Here is a 19,234-nt window from a genome sequence, read left to right on the forward strand (position 1 = left end):
GTGGCTATCTTTTTGGCTCCACATTTTCGGCCGGAGATCTTGGGGATCAAGGAGCCAGTGCCAGGCGGTCTGTTGCACTTAACAGTCCGCGTCGGGAATGTGGTGCTTCACTTTGTGAATGTCTACGCTCCACTGGTCGGGCCGCAGCAGGCGACTCTCTACGAAAAAGTGTCCACTCTTCTCGGCACCATCCCGGTGGGCGAGTGATCGTCCTCGGAGGGGATTTTAATTGCACCCTCCAGGACAAGCACCGTCATGGAGTCCAGCGCAGCTCGCCGGCGGTGGTGAAGTTGAGGGACCTGATTAGGTCCTTCGACTTGGTGGACGTCTGGCGGATTCTCCATCCTGAATTGCAGGTGTACATCCTTGTGCGCCCTCCGTTCAAAGCATCCAGAATCGACCATCTTTATATTTCCAAGACGTACTTACCCAGCATTCCGACAGCCTCTGTGGAGCAGGTGCCATGCTCGGATCATCACTTGGTGTGGGCGGCGCTAAGACATGGTCCGCGTACTGGCACTTTAACAACCTGCTGCTGGAGGACGAGCGGTTCCTGGACTTGTTTCGCCATTTCTGGACCGGCTGGAGAAGGAAGCGGGATGGCTTCCCCTCCTTGAGGCTATGGTGGGACGTGGGCAAGACTCACGTCCGCGCCTTCTGTCAGGGGTACACGAAGGGGTCTACGGTGGGGCGGAACTCCACGATCACGAAATTGGCTGAGGAAGTCTTCGATTTGGAGTCAAGTCTTGCTCAGCCCGATGAGGACCTGGCCCTGGGGCTGGTGTACAGAGAGAAGGGCGCGCTGCGGGACCTGCAACTTGCACGTCCATGCGGTCGCCAGATCCGTCTCCTGACGGACATGGACCGCGGCTCCCCCTTGTTCTACTCGCTGGAAAGAGGACGCGGGGCCCGTCGGCAGATTTCTACGCTGCTGGCCGACGACGGGTCCCTCACCTCGGATCCGGAGGGGGTCAAGACCCTGATTAAGAAATTTTATTCCTACCTCTTCTCTCCGGATCTGTCCAGCGAGGACGCTTGCAGAGTTCTGTGGGAGGACGTGCTGCAGGTCAGCCCGGAGGGCACCAGGAAGCTCGATCAAACCATCAACCTCCAAGAGCTGACCGGCGCCCTGGACAGCTTGTCACGGGGCAAAACCCCAGGGCTGGATGGGCTGACCGTGGAGTTCTTCAGGGCGTTTTGGGACATCCTGGGGAATGACTATGCGGGAGTCCTGGGGGAATGTATCGCGACCGGGGAGATGCCCCTTTTGTGGCGCAGGGCCGTCATTGCCCTGCTGCCCAAGAAGGGGGATCTCCACCAACTCAAAAACTGGCGACCTGTCTCCCTCCTCAGTATGGACTACAAAATCTTTGCCAAGGCAATGTCTTTACGCCTTGGCCCCGTGCTGGACCACATGATTCACCCTGACCGGTCCTACACAATCTACGACAACATCCATCTGGTCCGGGACATAATTCATTTTCCCCAGAGGACTGGTATGTAGAGTGCCTTCCTGTCTCTTGACCAGGAGATGGCGTTCGACAGGGTGGGGCACGAGTATTTGCTCAGGACACTGCGAGCTTTTGGTTTCGGGACGCACTTTGTCGCCCGGATCCGATTACTGTACGCCGCCTCAGAGTGTCTGATTAAGGTTAACGGGTCCCTGACGGCGCCCCTTCACTTTGGGAGAGGAGGGCGTCATGGCTGCCCCTTGTCCGGCCAACTTTATTCTGTGTGTGGAGCTTTTCCTGCGCCTCCTGCGGAGGAGGTTGTCGGGCTGGTTCTGCGTGAGCCAGACATGGAGGTGGTCATCTCGGCTTACGCTGATGACGTGCTCCTCATGTTCACTGACCCCGGTGACCTGCGGAGGATGCGAGAGTGCCAGTCTGTGTACTCCGCCGTGTCTTCTGCTAGGATCAACTGGGCTAAATGTTCCAGACTCCTGGTCGGTCCGTGGCAGATGGACCCCCTCCCAGAGGAGCTCAGGCCCTGAGTCGGTCTGAGCTGGAGTCGGATCAACATCCTCTACTTGGGAGTCCATCTTTGCCCGGCAGAGGAAGCCTGGACGGCGAACTGGCAGGAGCTGGAGACCAAGGTCACCACTCGCCTGGGACGCTGGACAGGACTGTTCCGAGTGCTGTCCCACACGGGTCGCGTTCTCATCATAAACCAGCTGATCACCTCTATGCTGTGGTATCGTCTGGTCACTTTAGCCCCTCCCCCTGACTTTGTCACACGCATCCAGAGAACCCTGCTTCGGTTCTTCTGGGACAAAGGATTGCACTGGGTCGCTGCGGAGGTCTTGAGTGGCCCGATTGCGGAGGGCGGTTTAGCGCTGGTGTGCCTTCGCACGACTTTCCGCTTTCAGACTCTGCAGCGATACCTGTACGTTGAGCCTCCTCCACGATGGTGTGCCCTGGCGACATATTTCTTCCGCCAGGTGCACGACCTGAACTACGACGTGCAGCTCCTGTTCGTGACCAGAATGGTCTTCGGAACTCTTTGTTGGCGCTGTCCATTTTGTACCAGGACCTTCTCAAAGTCTGGAACACGATCGCCACGCGCCGCAGCTCTCCCCCCGTCAGGAGCAGTGGCTGTCGTAAGGGAGCCGCTGCTCAGGAATCCGCACCTCCGCCAATATCCATTCAGGTGGCAGGTGGCGCGGAGGGCTGTGGATGCCGGGGTGACCAGGATCTGGGACATGCTGGGTGGCAGAGGAGCGGGCTGGATGGCACCCTACGAGTGTCTGTCCGGTGCACGGCCAATGCTATCCAAGGCCTCAAAATGGTTGTGCTCGGCCCCTGAGCACACTTGGACTTGAGACGGCGCGGTTGTGCGGTGGCATCCCGTCTGAGCGGACCCTTGCTCAGACGGCATTCCACATTGGTCCCAAACCCCGGAACACCCCCCCCCCCTTCCGCCCCTCCGGGTGCTGGTGCCCCCAGCCGCAGCCTCCTCGCGGAAATACCCCTCGTGCCTTTTTGCACCGCGCGGAGTGGTTTCCTGTACGGCCTGCTATTTATTGCACACTTTCCACCTCCTTGCCCTCGCCCGCCGCCCGGACACGCCTTGGCGTGCCTCGTTGCCGTCCGGCGGCGGTGGTCCCCACTGGAGGTCCCTCTACGGAGGTGTCCTCTCCATAAAACTGGGAGACCTGGGGTGGAGGGTGCTGCGTATGGCAGTGCCGTGCAACCATTGTTTAAATCACTTCAGAGACCTGACACTTTTGCGGCCTGGTGGAGACCGTGGAGCATGTTTATGTTGTCTGCCCGAGGCTGCACTCCCCTTTTGGTTTCTTGACAGTGTTGTTGTTGAGGTTTTCTCTGCGCTTCAGCCCCACGCTCCTGATCTATGGACATCCGGTGCGGAGGGGGGGGGGCGGGAAAGGCGGAGGACCTCCTCGTGAACCTCCTCCTGGGCCTGGCCAAACTTGCCATTTATAGATCCAGGCAGCGGGCGACCGAGGGGTTGTCCAGCCTGACTGTCTGCCCATCTTCCGCGGCCTCGTTCGCGGCCGGGTGTCCCTGGAGCGGGAGCATGCGGTGTCCACGGGCACACTCGAGGCCCTCCGTGCTCGGTGGGCACCGCAGGGGTTGGATTGCTTTAGCGACCCCGAATCTCACGCTTTAATTTGACGGGTTTTTGATAAGATTTTGTTTCCTTTCTCGTTCTTTATGGGCTGTGCTCCACTCGTTTTGGGCCACTCCCTTCTTTTGTTTTATCCATCAGTTACTTTATGTTCTTTTTCTTGGTTGTCACACCCAGCATCACACCAGTAGCGAATGCTGGCTTAACTCCTGTACGTGTAAATAAACGTACAGGTCGTCACTTCACAAAACAAAACGCCACAGAAAACAAAAAAATAATAAAATAGACAAAACACATGAACAAAAATATTTTTTCTTTTCCCCTGTTAAATTATAGAACGAAGAACAAAGAACAAAGAAAATTGCAGCACAGGAACAGGCCCTTCGTCCCTCCCAGCCTGCGCCGATCCACATCCTTTATCTAAACCTGTCGCCTATTTTCCAAGGATCTACTTCCCTCTGTTCCCCGCCCGTTCATATATCTGTCTCGATGCATCTTAAATGATGCTAGTGTGCCCGCCTCTACCACCTCCGCTGGCAAACATTCCAGGCACCCACCACCCTCTGCGTAAAAAACTTTCCACGCACATCTCCCTTAAACTTTCCCCCTCTTACCTTGAAATCGTGATCCCTTGTAATTGACACCCCCACACTTGGAAAAAGCTTGTTGCTATCCATTCTGTCCATACCTCTCATAATTTTGTAGACCTCAATCAGGTCCCCCCTCAACCTCCGTCTTTCCAACGAAAACAATCCTAATCTACTCAACCTTTCTTCATAGCTAGCACCCTCCATACCAGGCAACATCCTGGTGAACCTCCTCTGCACCCTCTCGAAAGCATCCAAATCCTTCTGGTAATATGGCGACCAGAATTGCACGCAGTATTCCAAATGTGGCCTAACCAAAGTCCTATACAACTGTAACATGACCTGCCGACTCTTGCACTCAATACCCCGTGCGATGAAGGCAAGCATGCTGAATGCCTTCTTGACCACTCTATCGACCTGCGTTGCCACATTCAGGGTACAATGGATCATAACTCCCAGATCTCTCTGTACATCAATTTTCCCCAGGACTCTTCTATTGACCGTCTAGTCCGCTCTTGAATTAGATCTCCCAAAATGCATCACCTCGCATTTGCCTGGATTGAACTCCATCTGCCATTTCTCTGCCCAACTCTCCAGTCTATTTATATTTTGCTGTATTCTCTGACAGTCCTCTTCACTATCTGCAACTCCACCAATCTTAGTATCATCTGCAAACTTGCTAATCAGACCACATATACCTTCGTCGAGATCATTTATGTATATCACAAACAACAGTGGTCCGAGCACGGATCCCTGTGGAACACCACTAGTCACCTTTCTCCATTTTGAGACACCCCCTTCCACCACTACTCTCTGTCTCCTGTTGCCCAGCCAGTTCTTTATCCATCCAGCTAGTACACCCTGAACCCCATACGACTTCACTTTTTCCATCAACCTGCCATGGGAAACTTGATCAAACGCCTTACTGAAGGCCATATATATGACATCGACAGCCCTTCCCTTATCAATTATCGTTGGATAATTCCCTGGATTATCCCTGCTACCCTTCTTAAACAAAGGGACAACATTAGCAATTCTCCAGTCCTCCGGGACCTCACCCGTGCTCAAGAATGCTGCAAAGATATCTGTTAAGGCCCCAGCTATTTCTTCCCTCGCTTCCCTCAGTAACCTGGGATAGATCCCATCCAGACCTGGGGACTTGTCCACCTTAATGCCTTTTTAGAATACCCAAAACTTCCCCCTTCCTTTTGCCGACTTGTCCTAGAGTATTTAAACATCCATCCCTAGCCTCAACATCCGTCATGTCAACATCCGTCAACATCCCCCTCTCTTTGGTGAATACCGATGCAACGTACTCTTTAAGAACTCACCCATTTCCTCTGACTCCAGGCATAAATTCCCTCTTTTGTCTTTGAGTGGGCCAATCCTTTCTCTAGTTACCCTCTTGCTCCTTATATACGAATAAAAGGCTTTGGAGTTTTCCTTAACCTTGTTAGCCAAAGATATTTCATGACCCCTTTTAGCCCTCTTTATTGCGCATTGAGATTTGTCCTACTTTCCCAATATTCCTCCGAAGCTTCATCAGTTTTAAGTCACCTAGATCTCATGTATGCTTCCTTTTTCATCTTAGCGAGTCTCACAATTCCACACGTCATCCATGGTTCCCTAATCTTGCAATTTCTATCCCTCATTTTCACAGGGACATGCCTGTCCTGCACTCTAATCAACCTTTCCTTAAAAGACTGCCACATTTCAAATGTGGATTTACCCTTAAACAGCTGCTCCCAATCCACATTCCCTAGGTCTTACCGAATTTTGTTATACTTGGCCTTTCCCCAATTTAGCACTCTTCCTTTGGAACCACTCTAGTCTTTGTCCATGAGTATTCTAAAACGTACGGAATTGTGATCGCTATTCCCTAAATAATCACCGACTGAAACTTCAACCACCTGGCCGGGATCATTCCCCAATACCAGGTCCAGTATGGCCCCTTCCCGAGTTGGACTATTTACATACTGCTGTAAAAAACACTCCTGGATGCTCCTTACAAATTCTGCTCCATCTACGCCTCCAACACTACATGAGTCCCATTCAATGTTGGGGAAGTTAAAATCTCCCATCACGACCACCCTATTGCTCCTACATTTTTCTATAATCTGTCTACATATTTGTACCTCTACTTCGTGCTCGCTTTTGGGAGGCCTGTAGTAAAGTCCCAACAATGTTACTGCACCCTTCCTATTTCTTAGCTCTACCCATAATGCCTCAGTGCTCAAATCCTCCATCGTGCCCTCCTTAATCACAGCTGTGATATCATCTCTGACCAGTAATGCAACTCCTCCATCCCTTTTACCTCCCTCTCTCTCCTTCCTGAAGCATCTATACCCTGGGATATTTAGTTGCCAGTCTTGCCCTTCCCTCAACCAAGTCTCCGTAATACCAATAACATCATATTCCCAGGTACTAATCCAAGCCCTAAATTCATCTGCCATACCTGCTACACTTCTCGCATTGAAACAAATGCACCTCAGACTACCTGTCCCTTTGCGTTCATCATCTCTTCCCTGTCTACTCTTCCCTTTTGTCACATTGAATTTATTATCTAGTACCTTACTGGCTATAGTTGCTGCCTCTTTATTGACCTCTAATTTCCTAATCTGGTTCCCAACCCCCTGCCACATTAGTTTAAAACCTCCCCAACAGTGTTAGCAAAAGCACCCCTGAGGACATTGGTTCCAGTCGTGCCCAGATGAAGACCATCCAATTTGCAATGGTCCCACCGCAGCCAGAACCGGTTCCAATGTCCCAAAAATCTGAACCTCTCCCTCCTGCACCATCTTTCAAGCCACGTATTCATTCTCACGATTCTTGAATTTCTACTCTGACTGTCTCGTGGCACTGGTAGCAATCCTGAGATTACTAATTTTGAGGTCCTACTTGTAACTTATCTCCTAACTCCCTATATTCTGATTGTAGGACCCCATCCCGTTTTTTACCTGTATCGTTGGTGCCTATATGCACCACGACATCTGGCTGTTCACCTTTCAGTATGTTGCCGCTCTCCTCGTGCTCTTTCACAGAGTCACCGCCGCTCTCCTCGCGCTCTTTCACTGAGTCTCCGCCGCTCTCCTCGCGCTCTTTCACTGAGTCCCCGCCGCTCACCTCGCGCTCTTTCACTGAGTCCCCGCCGCTCTCCTCGTGCTCTTTCACTGTGTCTCCGCCGCTCTCCTCGCGCTCTTTCACTGTGCCCCGCCGCTCTCCTCGCGCTCTTTTATCCTTTGTCCCCGCCGCTCTCCTCGCGCTCTTTCACTGAGTCTCCGCCGCTCTCCTCGCGCTCTTTCACTGAGTCCCTGCCGCTCTCCTCGCGATCTTTCACTGAGTCCCCGCCGCTCTCCTCGCGCTCTTTCACTGAGTCTCCGCCGCTCTCCTTGTGCTCTTTTATCCTGTGTCCCCGCCGTTCTCTCTCGCGCTCTTTCACCGTGTCCCCGCCGCTCTCCTCGCGATCTTTCACTGAGTCTCCGCAGCTCTCCTCGCGCTCTTTCACTGAGTCCCCGCCGCTCTCCTCGCGCTCTTTCACTGAGTCTCCGCCGCTCTCCTTGTGCTCTTTTATCCTGTGTCCCCGCCGTTCTCTCTCGCGCTCTTTCACTGTGTTCCCTCAGCTCTCCTCGCGCTCTTTCACTGAGTCGCCGCTGCTCTCCTCGCGCTCTTTCACTGTGTTCCCGCAGCTCTCCTCGTGCTCTTTCACTGAGTCTCCGCTGCTCTCCTCGCGCTCTTTCACTGTGTTCCCGCAGCTTTCCTTGCGCTCTTTCACTGAGTCCCCGCCGCACTCCTCGCGCTCTTTCACTGTGTCTCTGCCGTTCTCCTCGTGCTCTTTCACTGAGTCTCCGCCGCTCTCCTCGCACTCTTTCACTGTGTCCCCGCCTCTCTCATCGCGCTCTTTCACGGAGTCTCCGCTGCTCTCCTCACGCTCTTTCACTGCGTTCCCGCAGCTCTCCTCACGCTCTTTCACGGTGTATCCGCTGCTCTCCTCGCGCTCTTTCACTGAGTCTCCGCCGCTCTGCTCGCGCTCTTTCACTAGGTCCCCTCCGCTCTCCTCGCGCTCTTTCACTGAGTCTCCGCCGCTCTCCTCGCGATCTTTCACTGTGTTCCCGCAGCTCTCCTTGCGCTCTTTCACTGAGTCTCCGCCGCTCTCCTCGCGCTCTTTTATCCTTTGTCCCCGCCGCTCTCCTCGCGCTCTTTCACTGAGTCCCCGCCGCTCTCCTCGCGCTCTTACACAGAGTCTCCGCCGCTCTCCTCATGCTCTTTCACTGAGTCTCCGCCGCTCTCCTTATCCTTTTATCCTTTGTCCCCGCCGCTCTCCTCGCGCTCTTTTATCCTTTGTCCCCGCCGCTCTCCGCGCGTACTTTCACTGAGTCTCCGCCGCTCTCCTCGCGCTCTTTCACTGAGTCCCCGCAGCTCTCCTCGCGCTCTTTCACTGAGTCCCCGCCGCTCTCCTCGCGCTCTTTCACTGAGTCTCCGCCGCTCTCCTTGTGCTCTTTTATCCTGTGTCCCCGCCGTTCTCTCTCGCGCTCTTTCACTGTGTTCCCTCAGCTCTCCTCGCGCTCTTTCACTGAGTCGCCGCTGCTCTCCTCGCGCTCTTTCACTGTGTTCCCGCAGCTCTCCTCGTGCTCTTTCACTGAGTCTCCGCTGCTCTCCTCGCGCTCTTTCACTGTGTTCCCGCAGCTTTCCTTGCGCTCTTTCACTGAGTCCCCGCCGCACTCCTCGCGCTCTTTCACTGTGTCTCTGCCGTTCTCCTCGTGCTCTTTCACTGAGTCTCCGCCGCTCTCCTCGCACTCTTTCACTGTGTCCCCGCCTCTCTCATCGCGCTCTTTCACGGAGTCTCCGCTGCTCTCCTCACGCTCTTTCACTGCGTTCCCGCAGCTCTCCTCACGCTCTTTCACGGTGTATCCGCTGCTCTCCTCGCGCTCTTTCACTGAGTCTCCGCCGCTCTGCTCGCGCTCTTTCACTGAGTCCCCTCCGCTCTCCTCGCGCTCTTTCCCTGAGTCTCCGCCGCTCTCCTCGTGCTCTTTCACTGAGTCCCCGCCGCTCTCCTCGCGCTCTTTCACTGAGTCCCCGCCGCTCTCCTCGCGCTCTTTCACTTTGTCTTCGCCGCTCTCCTCGCGCTCTTTCACTGAGTCCCCGCTGCTCTCCTCACACACTTTCACGGTGCCCCGCCGCTCTCCTCGCGCTCTTTTATCCTTTGTCCCCGCCGCTCTCCGCGCGTACTTTCACTGAGTCTCCGCCGCTCTCCTCGCGCTCTTTCACTGAGTCCCCGCCGCTCTCCTCGCGATCTTTCACTGAGTCCCCACCGCTCTCCTCGCGATCTTTCACTGAGTCTCCGCCACTCTCCTTGTGCTCTTTTATCCTGTGTCCCCGCCGTTCTCTCTCGCGCTCTTTCACTGTGTCCCCGCCGCTCTCCTCGCGCTCTTTCACTGAGTCTCCGCCGCTCTCCTCGCGCTCTTTCACTGAGTCCCCGTCGCTCTCCTCGCGATCTTTCACTGAGTCCCCGCCGCTCTCCTCGCGCTCTTTCACTGAGTCTCCGCCGCTCTCCTTGTGCTCTTTTATCCTGTGTCCCCGCCGTTCTCTCTCGCGCTCTTTCACTGTGTTCCCTCAGCTCTCCTCGCGCTCTTTCACTGAGTCTCCGCTGCTCTCCTCACGCTCTTTCACTGTCTTCCCGCAGCTCTCCTCACGCTCTTTCATGGTGTATCCGCTGCTCTCCTAGCGCTCTTTCACTGTGTTCCCGCAGCTCTCCTCGCGCTCTTTCACTGAGTCTCCGCTGCTCTCCTCACGATCTTTCACTGTGTTCCCGAAGCTCTCCTTGCGCTCTTTCACTGAGTCACCGCCGCTCTCCTCGCGCTCTTTCACTGTGTTCCCGCAGCTCTCCTCGCGCTCTTTCACTGAGTCTCCGCTGCTCTCCTCGCGATCTTTCACTATGTTCCCGCCGCTCTCCTCGCACTCTTTTATCCTTTGTCCCCGCCGCTCTCCTCGCGCTCTTTCACTGAGTCCCCGCCGCTCTCCTCACGCTCTTTCACTGAGTCTCCGCCGCTCTCCTTATCCTTTTATCCTTTGTCCCCGCCGCTCTCCTCGCGCTCTTTCACTGAGTCCCCGCCGCTCTCCTCGCGCTCTTTCTCTGAGTCTCCGCCGGTCTTCTCGCGCTCTTTCACTGAGTCACCGCCGCTCTCCTCGCGCTCTTTCACTGAGTCCCCGCCGCTCTCCTCGCGCTCTTTCACTGATTCTCCGCCGCTCTCCTCGCGCTCTTTCACTGAGTCTCCGCCGCTCTCCTCGCGCTCTTTCTCTGAGTCTCCGCCGCTTTTCTCGCGCTCTTTCACTGAGACCCGCCGCCCTCCTCGCGCTCTTTCACTGAGTCTCCGCCGCTCTCCTCGCGCTCTTTCACTGAGTCTCCGCCGCTCTCCTCGCGCTCTTTCACTGAGTCTCCGCCGCTCTCCTCGCGCTCTTTCACTGAGTCTCCGCCGCTCTCCTCGCGCTCTTTCACAGAGTCCCCGCCGCTCTCCTCGCGCTCTTTCACTGATTCTCCGCCGCTCTCCTCGCGCTCTTTAACTGAGTCTCCGCCGCTCTCCTCTCGCTCTTTCTCTGAGTCTCCGCCGCTCTTCTCGCGCTCTTTCACTGAGACCCGCCGCCCTCCTCGCGCTCTTTCACTGAGTCTCCGCCGCTCTCCTCGCGATCTTTCACTGTGTTCCCGCAGCTCTCCTTGCGCTCTTTCACTGAGTCTCCGCCGCTCTCCTCGCGCTCTTTTATCCTTTGTCCCCGCCGCTCTCCTCGCGCTCTTTCACTGAGTCCCCGCCGCTCTCCTCGCGCTCTTACACAGAGTCTCCGCCGCTCTCCTCACGCTCTTTCACTGAGTCTCCGCCGCTCTCCTTATCCTTTTATCCTTTGTCCCCGCCGCTCTCCTCGCGCTCTTTCACTGAGTACCCGCCGCTCTCCTCGCGCTCTTTCTCTGAGTCTCCGCCGCTCTTCTCGCGCTCTTTCACTGAGACCCGCCGCTCTCCTCGCGCTCTTTCACTGAGTCTCCGCCGCTCTCCTCGCGCTCTTTCATTGAGTCTCCGCCGCTCTCCTCGCGCTCTTTCACTGAGTCCCCGCCGCTTTCCTCGCGCTCTTTCACTGATTCCCCGCCGCTTTCCTCGCGCTCTTTCACTGAGTCTCCGCCGCTCTCCTCGCGCTCTTTCTCTGAGTCTCCGCCGCTCTTCTCGCGCTCTTTCACTGAGACCCGCCGCCCTCCTCGCGCTCTTTCACTGAGTCTCCGCCGCTCTCCTGGCGCTCTTTCACTGAGTCTCCGCCGCTCTCCTTCACAGAGTCACGCCGCTCTCCTCGCGCTCTTTCACTGATTCTCCGCCGCTCTCCTCGCGCTCTTTAACTGAGTCTCCGCCGCTCTCCTCTCGCTCTTTCTCTGAGTCTCCGCCGCTCTTCTCGCGCTCTTTCACTGAGACCCGCCGCCCTCCTCGCGCTCTTTCACTGAGTCTCCGCCGCTCTCCTCGCGATCTTTCACTGTGTTCCCGCAGCTCTCCTTGCGCTCTTTCACTGAGTCCCCGCCGCTTTCCTCGCGCTCTTTCACTGATTCCCCGCCGCTTTCCTCGCGCTCTTTCACTGAGTCTCCGCCGCTCTCCTCGCGCTCTTTCACTGAGTCTCCGCCGCTCTCCTCGCGCTCTTTCTCTGAGTCTCCGCCGCTTTTCTCGCGCTCTTTCACTGAGACCCGCCGCCCTCCTCGCGCTCTTTCACTGAGTCTCCGCCGCTCTCCTCGCGCTCTTTCACTGAGTCCCCGCCGCTCTCCTCGCGCTCTTTCACTGAGTCCCCGCCGCTCTCCTCGCGCTCTTTCACTGATTCTCCGCCGCTCTCCTCGCGCTCTTTCACTGAGTCTCCGCCGCTCTCCTCGCGCTCTTTCTCTGAGTCTCCGCCGCTCTTCTCGCGCTCTTTCACTGAGACCCTCCGCCCTCCTCGTGCTCTTTCACTGAGTCTCCGCCGCTCTCCTCGCGCTCTTTCACTGAGTCTCCGCCGCTCTCCTCGCGCTCTTTCACTGAGTCTCCGCCGCTCTCCTCGCGCTCTTTCACTGAGTCTCCGCCGCTCTCCTCGCGCTCTTTCACTGAGTCCCCGCCGCTCTCCTCGCGCTCTTTCACTGAGTCTCTGCTGCTCTCCTCGCGTTCTTTCACTGAGTCTCCGCCGCTCTCCTCGCACTCTTTCACTGAGTCTCCGCCGCTCTCCTCGCGCTCTTTCACTGAGTCTCCGCCGCTCTCCTCGTGCTTTTTCACTGAGTCTCCGCCGCTCTCCTCGTGCTTTTTCACTGAGTCCCCGCCGCTCTCCTTGTGCTCTTTCACTGAGTCTTCGCCGATCTCCGCGCGCTCTTTCACTGAGTCCGCGCCACTCTCCTCCCGCGCTTTCACTGAGTCCCCGCCGCTCTCCTCGCGCTCTTTCACTGAGTCTCCGCCGCTCTCCTTGCGCTCTTTCACTGAGTTCCCGTCGCTCTCCTCGCGCTCTTTCACTGAGTCTCCGCCGCTTTCCTCGCGCTCTTTCACTGAGTCTCCGCCGCTCGCCTCGCGCTCTTTCACTGAGTCCCCGCCGCTCTCCTCGCGCTCTTTCACTGAGTCTTCGCCGCTCTCCTCGCGCTCTTTCACTGAGTCTCCGCCGCTCGCCTCGCGCTCTTTCACTGCAGGCTGTGACGTTACAGTTCAACTTCTTCCCACTGCAACCTGCCCTCGAGTCTCCCTCTTGATCTTTACTCAGCTGGGACCCTTACAGTGATTGTCTTTTTTTTTTGGTTATTGTGGGGGGGGTTTTGGTACTACTTATAGTAGTAAGACCATATAAAAAGTCTAAACCCAAACAGCAACTTTTAAGTTAATTAACTAAATAAAAGAAAGACTGGACGTTAGATAAAAATGAAGCCTTAATATCCCTCAGTCACCAAACCCTCACTATAGCACTCAAATGTACCCAAATTCAGCACTCAGTGCAAACATGTGTCATAGGGAAAGTGCTGGAATCTATCATTAAGGTGGTTATAGTGGGGAATTTAGAAAATCTCACTGTAACCAGACAGAGCAATATGGTTTTGTGAAAAAGAAATCATATTTGACTAATTTACTGGTGTTCTTTGAAGAGGAACAAGCGATTGGGATAAATGTGGACCTGTAAATGTGGTGTACTTAAATTTCCAGAAGGCATTTGACTAGGTGTCACATCAAAGGTTACTACACAAAATAAGAGCTTATGGTGCTAGGGATAACATACTAACATGGATAGAGGATTATTTAGCGAACAGGAAACAGAGCGTAGAGATAAATTAGTCATTTTCCCGTACCAGCCTCCCCGAACAGTCTGTGAATGTGGCGACTAGGGGCTTTTCACAATAACATCATTTGAAGCCTACTTGTGACAATAAGCGATTTTCATTTTTCATTTCATTTTCTGGTTGGCAAGACGTGACGAACGGTGTGCCACAGGGGTCAGTGCTGGGGCCTCAACTATTTACAATTTATATCAATGACTTGGATGAAGAGATCAAATGGACGGTTGCTAAATTTGATGATGACACATTGATAAGTAGGAAAGTAAATGGTGAGGAGAACATAAGGGGCGGGATTCTCCGTTGCCCGACGCCGATATCGTAATTGCCGATCGGGCGGAGAATCCCTTCCGACGCCCAAATCAGGGGCGGCACCTGTTTGGTGACACTTAGCCGCTGAAACGGAGAATCCAACCCAAGGAGTTTGCAAAGGTTTACCGATAGGTTAAGTGAGTGGATGAAATTTGGCAGATGGAGTACAATGTGGGAAAATGCGAACTTGTCCACTTTGGTGGGGGAAAAAAATAGAAAAACAGCAACTTATTTAAATGGAGCAAAACTGCAGAACAGTTGGGTACAGATGCATCTGGGTGTCCTGGTACATGATTCAGTGGAAAAGTTAGTTCAAGTGGTTAGGAGGCAAGTGGAATGTTGTTGTTTACTACAAGGGGAATGGAATATAAAAATAGGGATGATTTACCACAGTTCTCCACGTACCCTCTGAAAGAGCACTCTACCTAGGCTCACTCCCCAGCTTACCCCTGTAACCACCCTAACCTGCACATCTTTAGACTGTGGAAGGAAACCGGAGCACCCAGAGGAAACCCACGCAGACAGGGGAGAACGTGCAGACTCTATACAGTCACCTGAGGTCGGAATTTAACCAGGGTCACTGGCACTGTGAGGTAACCACTGTGCCACCATGGCGCCCTAGGTTAGGATAATTTGTTTCTCTCAGAGTGTAGTGAATCTATGGAGCTCTCTTCCTCGACTCATCTCTGTTGGCATAAAAATAAATAACCATGGCACAGTGGTTAGCACTACTGCTTCATAGCACCATGTTTAATTCCAGTGAATGTGTGGAGTTTGCACATTCTCCACGCGTCTGTGTGGGTTTACTTCGGATGCTCTGGTTTCCTCCCACAGTTTAAAGATGTGCAGGTTAGATGGATTTGCCATGCTAAATTACCCCCCAAGTGTCCAAAGATGTGCAGGTTAGGTGTGGTTATGGGGTAGGGCAGGAGAATGGGCCGTGGTGGGGGTACTCTTTCAGAGGGTAAGTGCAGACCAAATAGGCCTTCCGCGCTGTGGGGGTTCTATGATTCTATGAAATAAAATGTACACCATCAGCTGGTGAATTAGTACTTCTCCATGTTGAACACCACTTAAGAGGAAGCATTGAGGGTGGCAAGGAAACAGAATGTACTCTGGTTGGGGGATTTCAATGTCCATCACCAAGAGTGGTTCGGTAGCACCATTACAGACCGAGCTGGCCGAGTCCTCAAGGAAACTAAAGGTTAGGTGGATTGGCCATAGTGCCCAAAGGTTGGGTAGGGTTACGGGGATAGAGTTGGGGATTGGGCCTAGGGAGGGTGCACATTTGGAGGGTCGGTGCAGACTCGATGGGCTGAATGGCCTCCTTCTGCACTGTCAAGATTCTATGATTCTATGACATAACTGCGAGGTGGTGAGGGAATCAACAAGAGGGAAAAATACACATGACCTCGTTGTCACCAACCTGCCGCTGCAGATATATTAGTCTATGATTGTACTGGCAGAAGACGAATAATCGTCTTTTCCCATGTTGCGTGGCACTACCATTGTGCTACATAGGACAGGTACAGAACCGATCCGCAACTCAAGACTGAGCATCCATGAAGTGATGTGGGCCATCAGAAGCAGCAGAATTGTATTCAACCACAATCTGTAACCTCATGGCCTGTTATAGTTCCCAATCTCTCATTACCAGGGGATCAACCCTGCTTCAATGATGAGTGCAGGAAGGAATGCCAGCAGCACCAGGCATATCGAAAAGGAGGTGTCAACTTGGTGAAACGACAACACAGGACTACATGTGTGCCAAACAGCATAAGCATAAAGTAACAGACAGAGCTAAGCGGTCCCACAACCAATGATCTTAGGTCGGCAATGCTACCACATCCAGTCATGGACGGTGGTGGACAATTAAACAACTCACTGGAGGAGGAGGCTCCACAAATATCCCCTTCCTCAATGATGGAGGAGCCCAGCCCATCGGTGCAAAAGACAAGGCTGAATAATGTTAAGAGCTTAGAGAACGTGCAGAGGAGATTTGGAATGATAGCACGGACATGGGACTTCAGTTATATGGAGAGACTGGAGAAACAGCAATCATTCTCCTTGGAGCAGAGAATATTAAGGGCCAGGATTTCTGCTCCCGTCCCCATCCCCCTATGGGTTCTGAGGCAGGAGGGGAGCGTGAAATTATTTGGATAGGAATGCTTCCAGTTACATGCTCACCTCAATCCCACAGCAATTTTACGCTGGAGCGAACAAGGCTTCAGACAGAAAGCCCACCCTTGCCCGAGTTAAGACCCTTAAATAGCCAATGTATAGCTACTTGTGGGCCGTTTCTCATCCACACCCAGGTTTTTAGGCTGGAACGCAGATAGCAGTTTGGGGGAGGGGGTGAGACCACAACTGTTAGAAAGTGGGAGGGGGGGTGCACCTCCATCAGAAACCACCTTCTGAATGGGGGCACCCCCAACCTGAAGGACATGACCTCCAGACCTTCCTCCCCCTCCACCAGCTTATCCTCTGAGACCCCCTCACACCCACCGAGTCCATCCTTACCTTTTCCCACCCAAGGTCCCTGTAACTTACCTGTTCCTTTGTCTCAGGCTCCCTGGTGCAGTTCCTCAGTTCCTCTTCCAGCCGCCTCAGCTCTGTTGTGGGCGGGACTGGGGATTTGCCAGCAGTTCTCTGATGTGGGACTTCCTCCTGAGTGAGGGGCTGAAGTCCTGACTTATGCTAATCAACGCTCATCAGAATGTAAAGTGGCATTGCGGGTGCCGGAGTTGGTGAGGATATGTCCCTCCTCAAGCTCTTTGTTTGGCTGAGCCCCATGCCAATCTAAAACTTCAGGCCGAGGAGGAGATATATACATAGAACATCCAAACATACAAATTAGGAGCAGTGTCGGCCACTTGGCCCCTCAAGCTTGCTCCACCATTCAATATGATCATGACTGATCTGATTGGATACTCAACTCCACATTCCTGCCCACCCCCCGATAACAAAATCACAGAAAAATACCGTGCAATCATATCCTTCCTATAATGTAGCGACCAGAACTGTGCACAGTATCCAGCTGCGGCCTCACCAATGTTCTGTACAGCTCCAACATGGCTTCTTTGTTTTTGTAATCTATGCCGCGATTGATAAAGGCAAGTGTTCCATATGCCTTTTTCACCATGCTATTAACCTGCCTTCAGAGATCTATTTACAAACACGCCAAGCTCTCTTTGTTCCTCAGGACTTCCCAGTGTGGTGCCATTCATTGAATATTTCCTTGTCAAATTGCTCCTTCCAAAGTGTAACACCTCACACTTTTCAGGATTAAATTCCATCTGCCATTTTTCTGCCCATTTGACCAGACTCCTTTATTAGTCAGGAACCGAGCAACCTCAATATTCACTGACCCTGCCTCCACCACTCTCTGGGGAAGAAAGTTCCAAGGGCCGTCCCCTGAGAAAAACATTTCTCCTCATCTCGCTATTAATTTATTTTTAGATTGTATCCCTTAGTTCCACTCTCTCCCACACGGGGAAACATCCACCCTGTGCAATCCCCTCAGGATCGTGTACATTTCAATAAGTTCACCTCTCATTCTACTAAACTCCATGAACCTGTCCAACCTTTCTTCATAAGTTAAACCCCCCCATCCCAGGAAATCATACAATCTCTATAGTGCAGAAGGAAGCCATTTGGCCCATTGAGTCTGCACCGACCCTCTGAAAGAGCACCCCATCCAGGCCCAATCCCCCACCCCATCCCTGTATCCCACCTAACCTGTACATCCCTGGACACCAAGCGGCAATTTGTGTCATGACCAATCCACCTAACCTGCACATCTTTGGACTGTGAGAGGAAACCAGAGCACCGGGAGAAAACCCACGCAGACACGAGGAGAACGTACAAACTCCACACAGTCACCAAAGGTCAGAATTGGGCCCAGGTCCCTGGCACTGTGAGGCAGCAGTGCTAACTACAGTGCCACCGTGCCACCCCGTTGCAATCAGTTGCGATCTCTGAACTGCTTCTAATCCATTCACATACTTCCTTAAATAAAAGAGATCACTTTTGCCCACAGTCCTCTAGATGTGATCTCACAAACATAGCAAAAAATATCGATTCCACTCTCCTGGGATTAAAGGACAACGTTCCATTTGTCTCCTCATCACTTGGTGTGGATCGAGATGTTCAAAATGCACAGAGTAAATAGGGGAGAGAGTTTTAGGTGTTGGGTTTGGGGAGCACAGAAACTGGCTGGGAGATGCTCGATCCAATGGTCTGTTTCTGTGCTGTGACCAGAGGAAACAGATTTAAGACAATTGGTTTAAAAAAAAACCCAAAGGAAAGCCCAGAGTAAAAGAGAATTGACAGGGTGAATTTATGTGATGTGGAATGTGCTGCCTGAAAGGGTGCTGCAAATCAGTCAAGTATAAAATAGGATAAACTAAAACAAACAGCTGGGAGCTCTGGCAGAGCCTCTCAATGGACAGCTCACTTAAAGAGCCAGTACCATAACAATGGGCCGAATGGACGCACTCAGTGCGACACCTTCCTCACTATTTATCCTCTCTCTCTCCGCTCCTTTTTCTATCCGTTTCTTAATTTATTTTCTATCGATTCTCTCTCCCTCCACCCCCGTACCCGTTGCCACTCACCCAGAAGCAGAGGTTGAAGGTGAAAAGCAGATATTTCATACACCTCATTCCACCCGACACACTGCCCATGGTGAGGCTGCTGGAGACACTGAGCGTCCCAGGCACTGAGAACGCTAGAGGCAGAGAGAGAGGTCCGCCCCGAGAGGAGGAGCGGAGAGAGAGAAACACACTGAGAGAAACAGGGAGAGGGAGAGAGAGAGAAACGCAGAGAGAAACACAGAGGGACAGAGAGAGAAACACAGAGAAACGCAGAGAGCGAGACAGAGAGAGAAACAAACAGAGAAACGCAGAGAAACAGAGAGAGAAACACGCAGAGAGCGAGACAGAGAGAGAGAAACACAGAGAAACGCAGAGAGACAGAGAGAGAAACACGCAGAGAGCGAGACAGAGAGAGAGAAACGCAGAGAGACAGAGAGAGAAACACGCAGAGAAATGCAGAGAGACCGAGAGAGAAACACGCAGAGAGCGAGACAGAGAGAGAAACACAGAGAAACGCAGAAACAGGGGGAGAGAGGAAAACAGACAGCGAGAAACACAGAGAGACAGAGAAAAACAGAGAGACAGAGGAACACAGGGACAGTGAAACACACAGAGAAACCGGGAGAGAGAAAGACAGAGAGAAACACAGGGAGAGTGAAACAGAGAGAGAAACACAGTGTGGTAGTCACCACTCATGTATAAGGTGCTTTGTGATAAGGCCCTGTACTACACCCAGTAGGCGGAGGATAAATATGTGTGCTCCCCATACAACAGCCATTTTGCCAGCTGCTGTAGGAGGCCACACATCTTAGTGTAATAAAGCCTCAGTTGCATTTAACTCTCTTTGTGTAATTGAT

At 53.2% G+C, this 19,234-nt stretch overlaps 1 protein-coding gene across 1 annotated transcript in view; it reads right to left on the reverse strand.

Annotated features, from left to right (window-relative positions):
• Positions 1-18,582, reverse strand: part of LOC140393988 (CD9 antigen-like) — a 383,521-nt gene extending 364,939 nt beyond the window's left edge. Inside the window, exon 1 of the mRNA XM_072480714.1 lies at positions 18,399-18,582. Coding sequence (XP_072336815.1) covers positions 18,399-18,467 — 69 coding nt within the window. The 5' untranslated portion in view covers positions 18,468-18,582. The remainder of the gene's footprint in view (positions 1-18,398) is intronic.
• Positions 18,583-19,234: the final 652 nt, after the last annotated feature.

Source organism: Scyliorhinus torazame, chromosome 17, assembly GCF_047496885.1.
Source record: "Scyliorhinus torazame isolate Kashiwa2021f chromosome 17, sScyTor2.1, whole genome shotgun sequence".
NCBI lineage: Eukaryota > Metazoa > Chordata > Chondrichthyes > Carcharhiniformes > Scyliorhinidae > Scyliorhinus > Scyliorhinus torazame.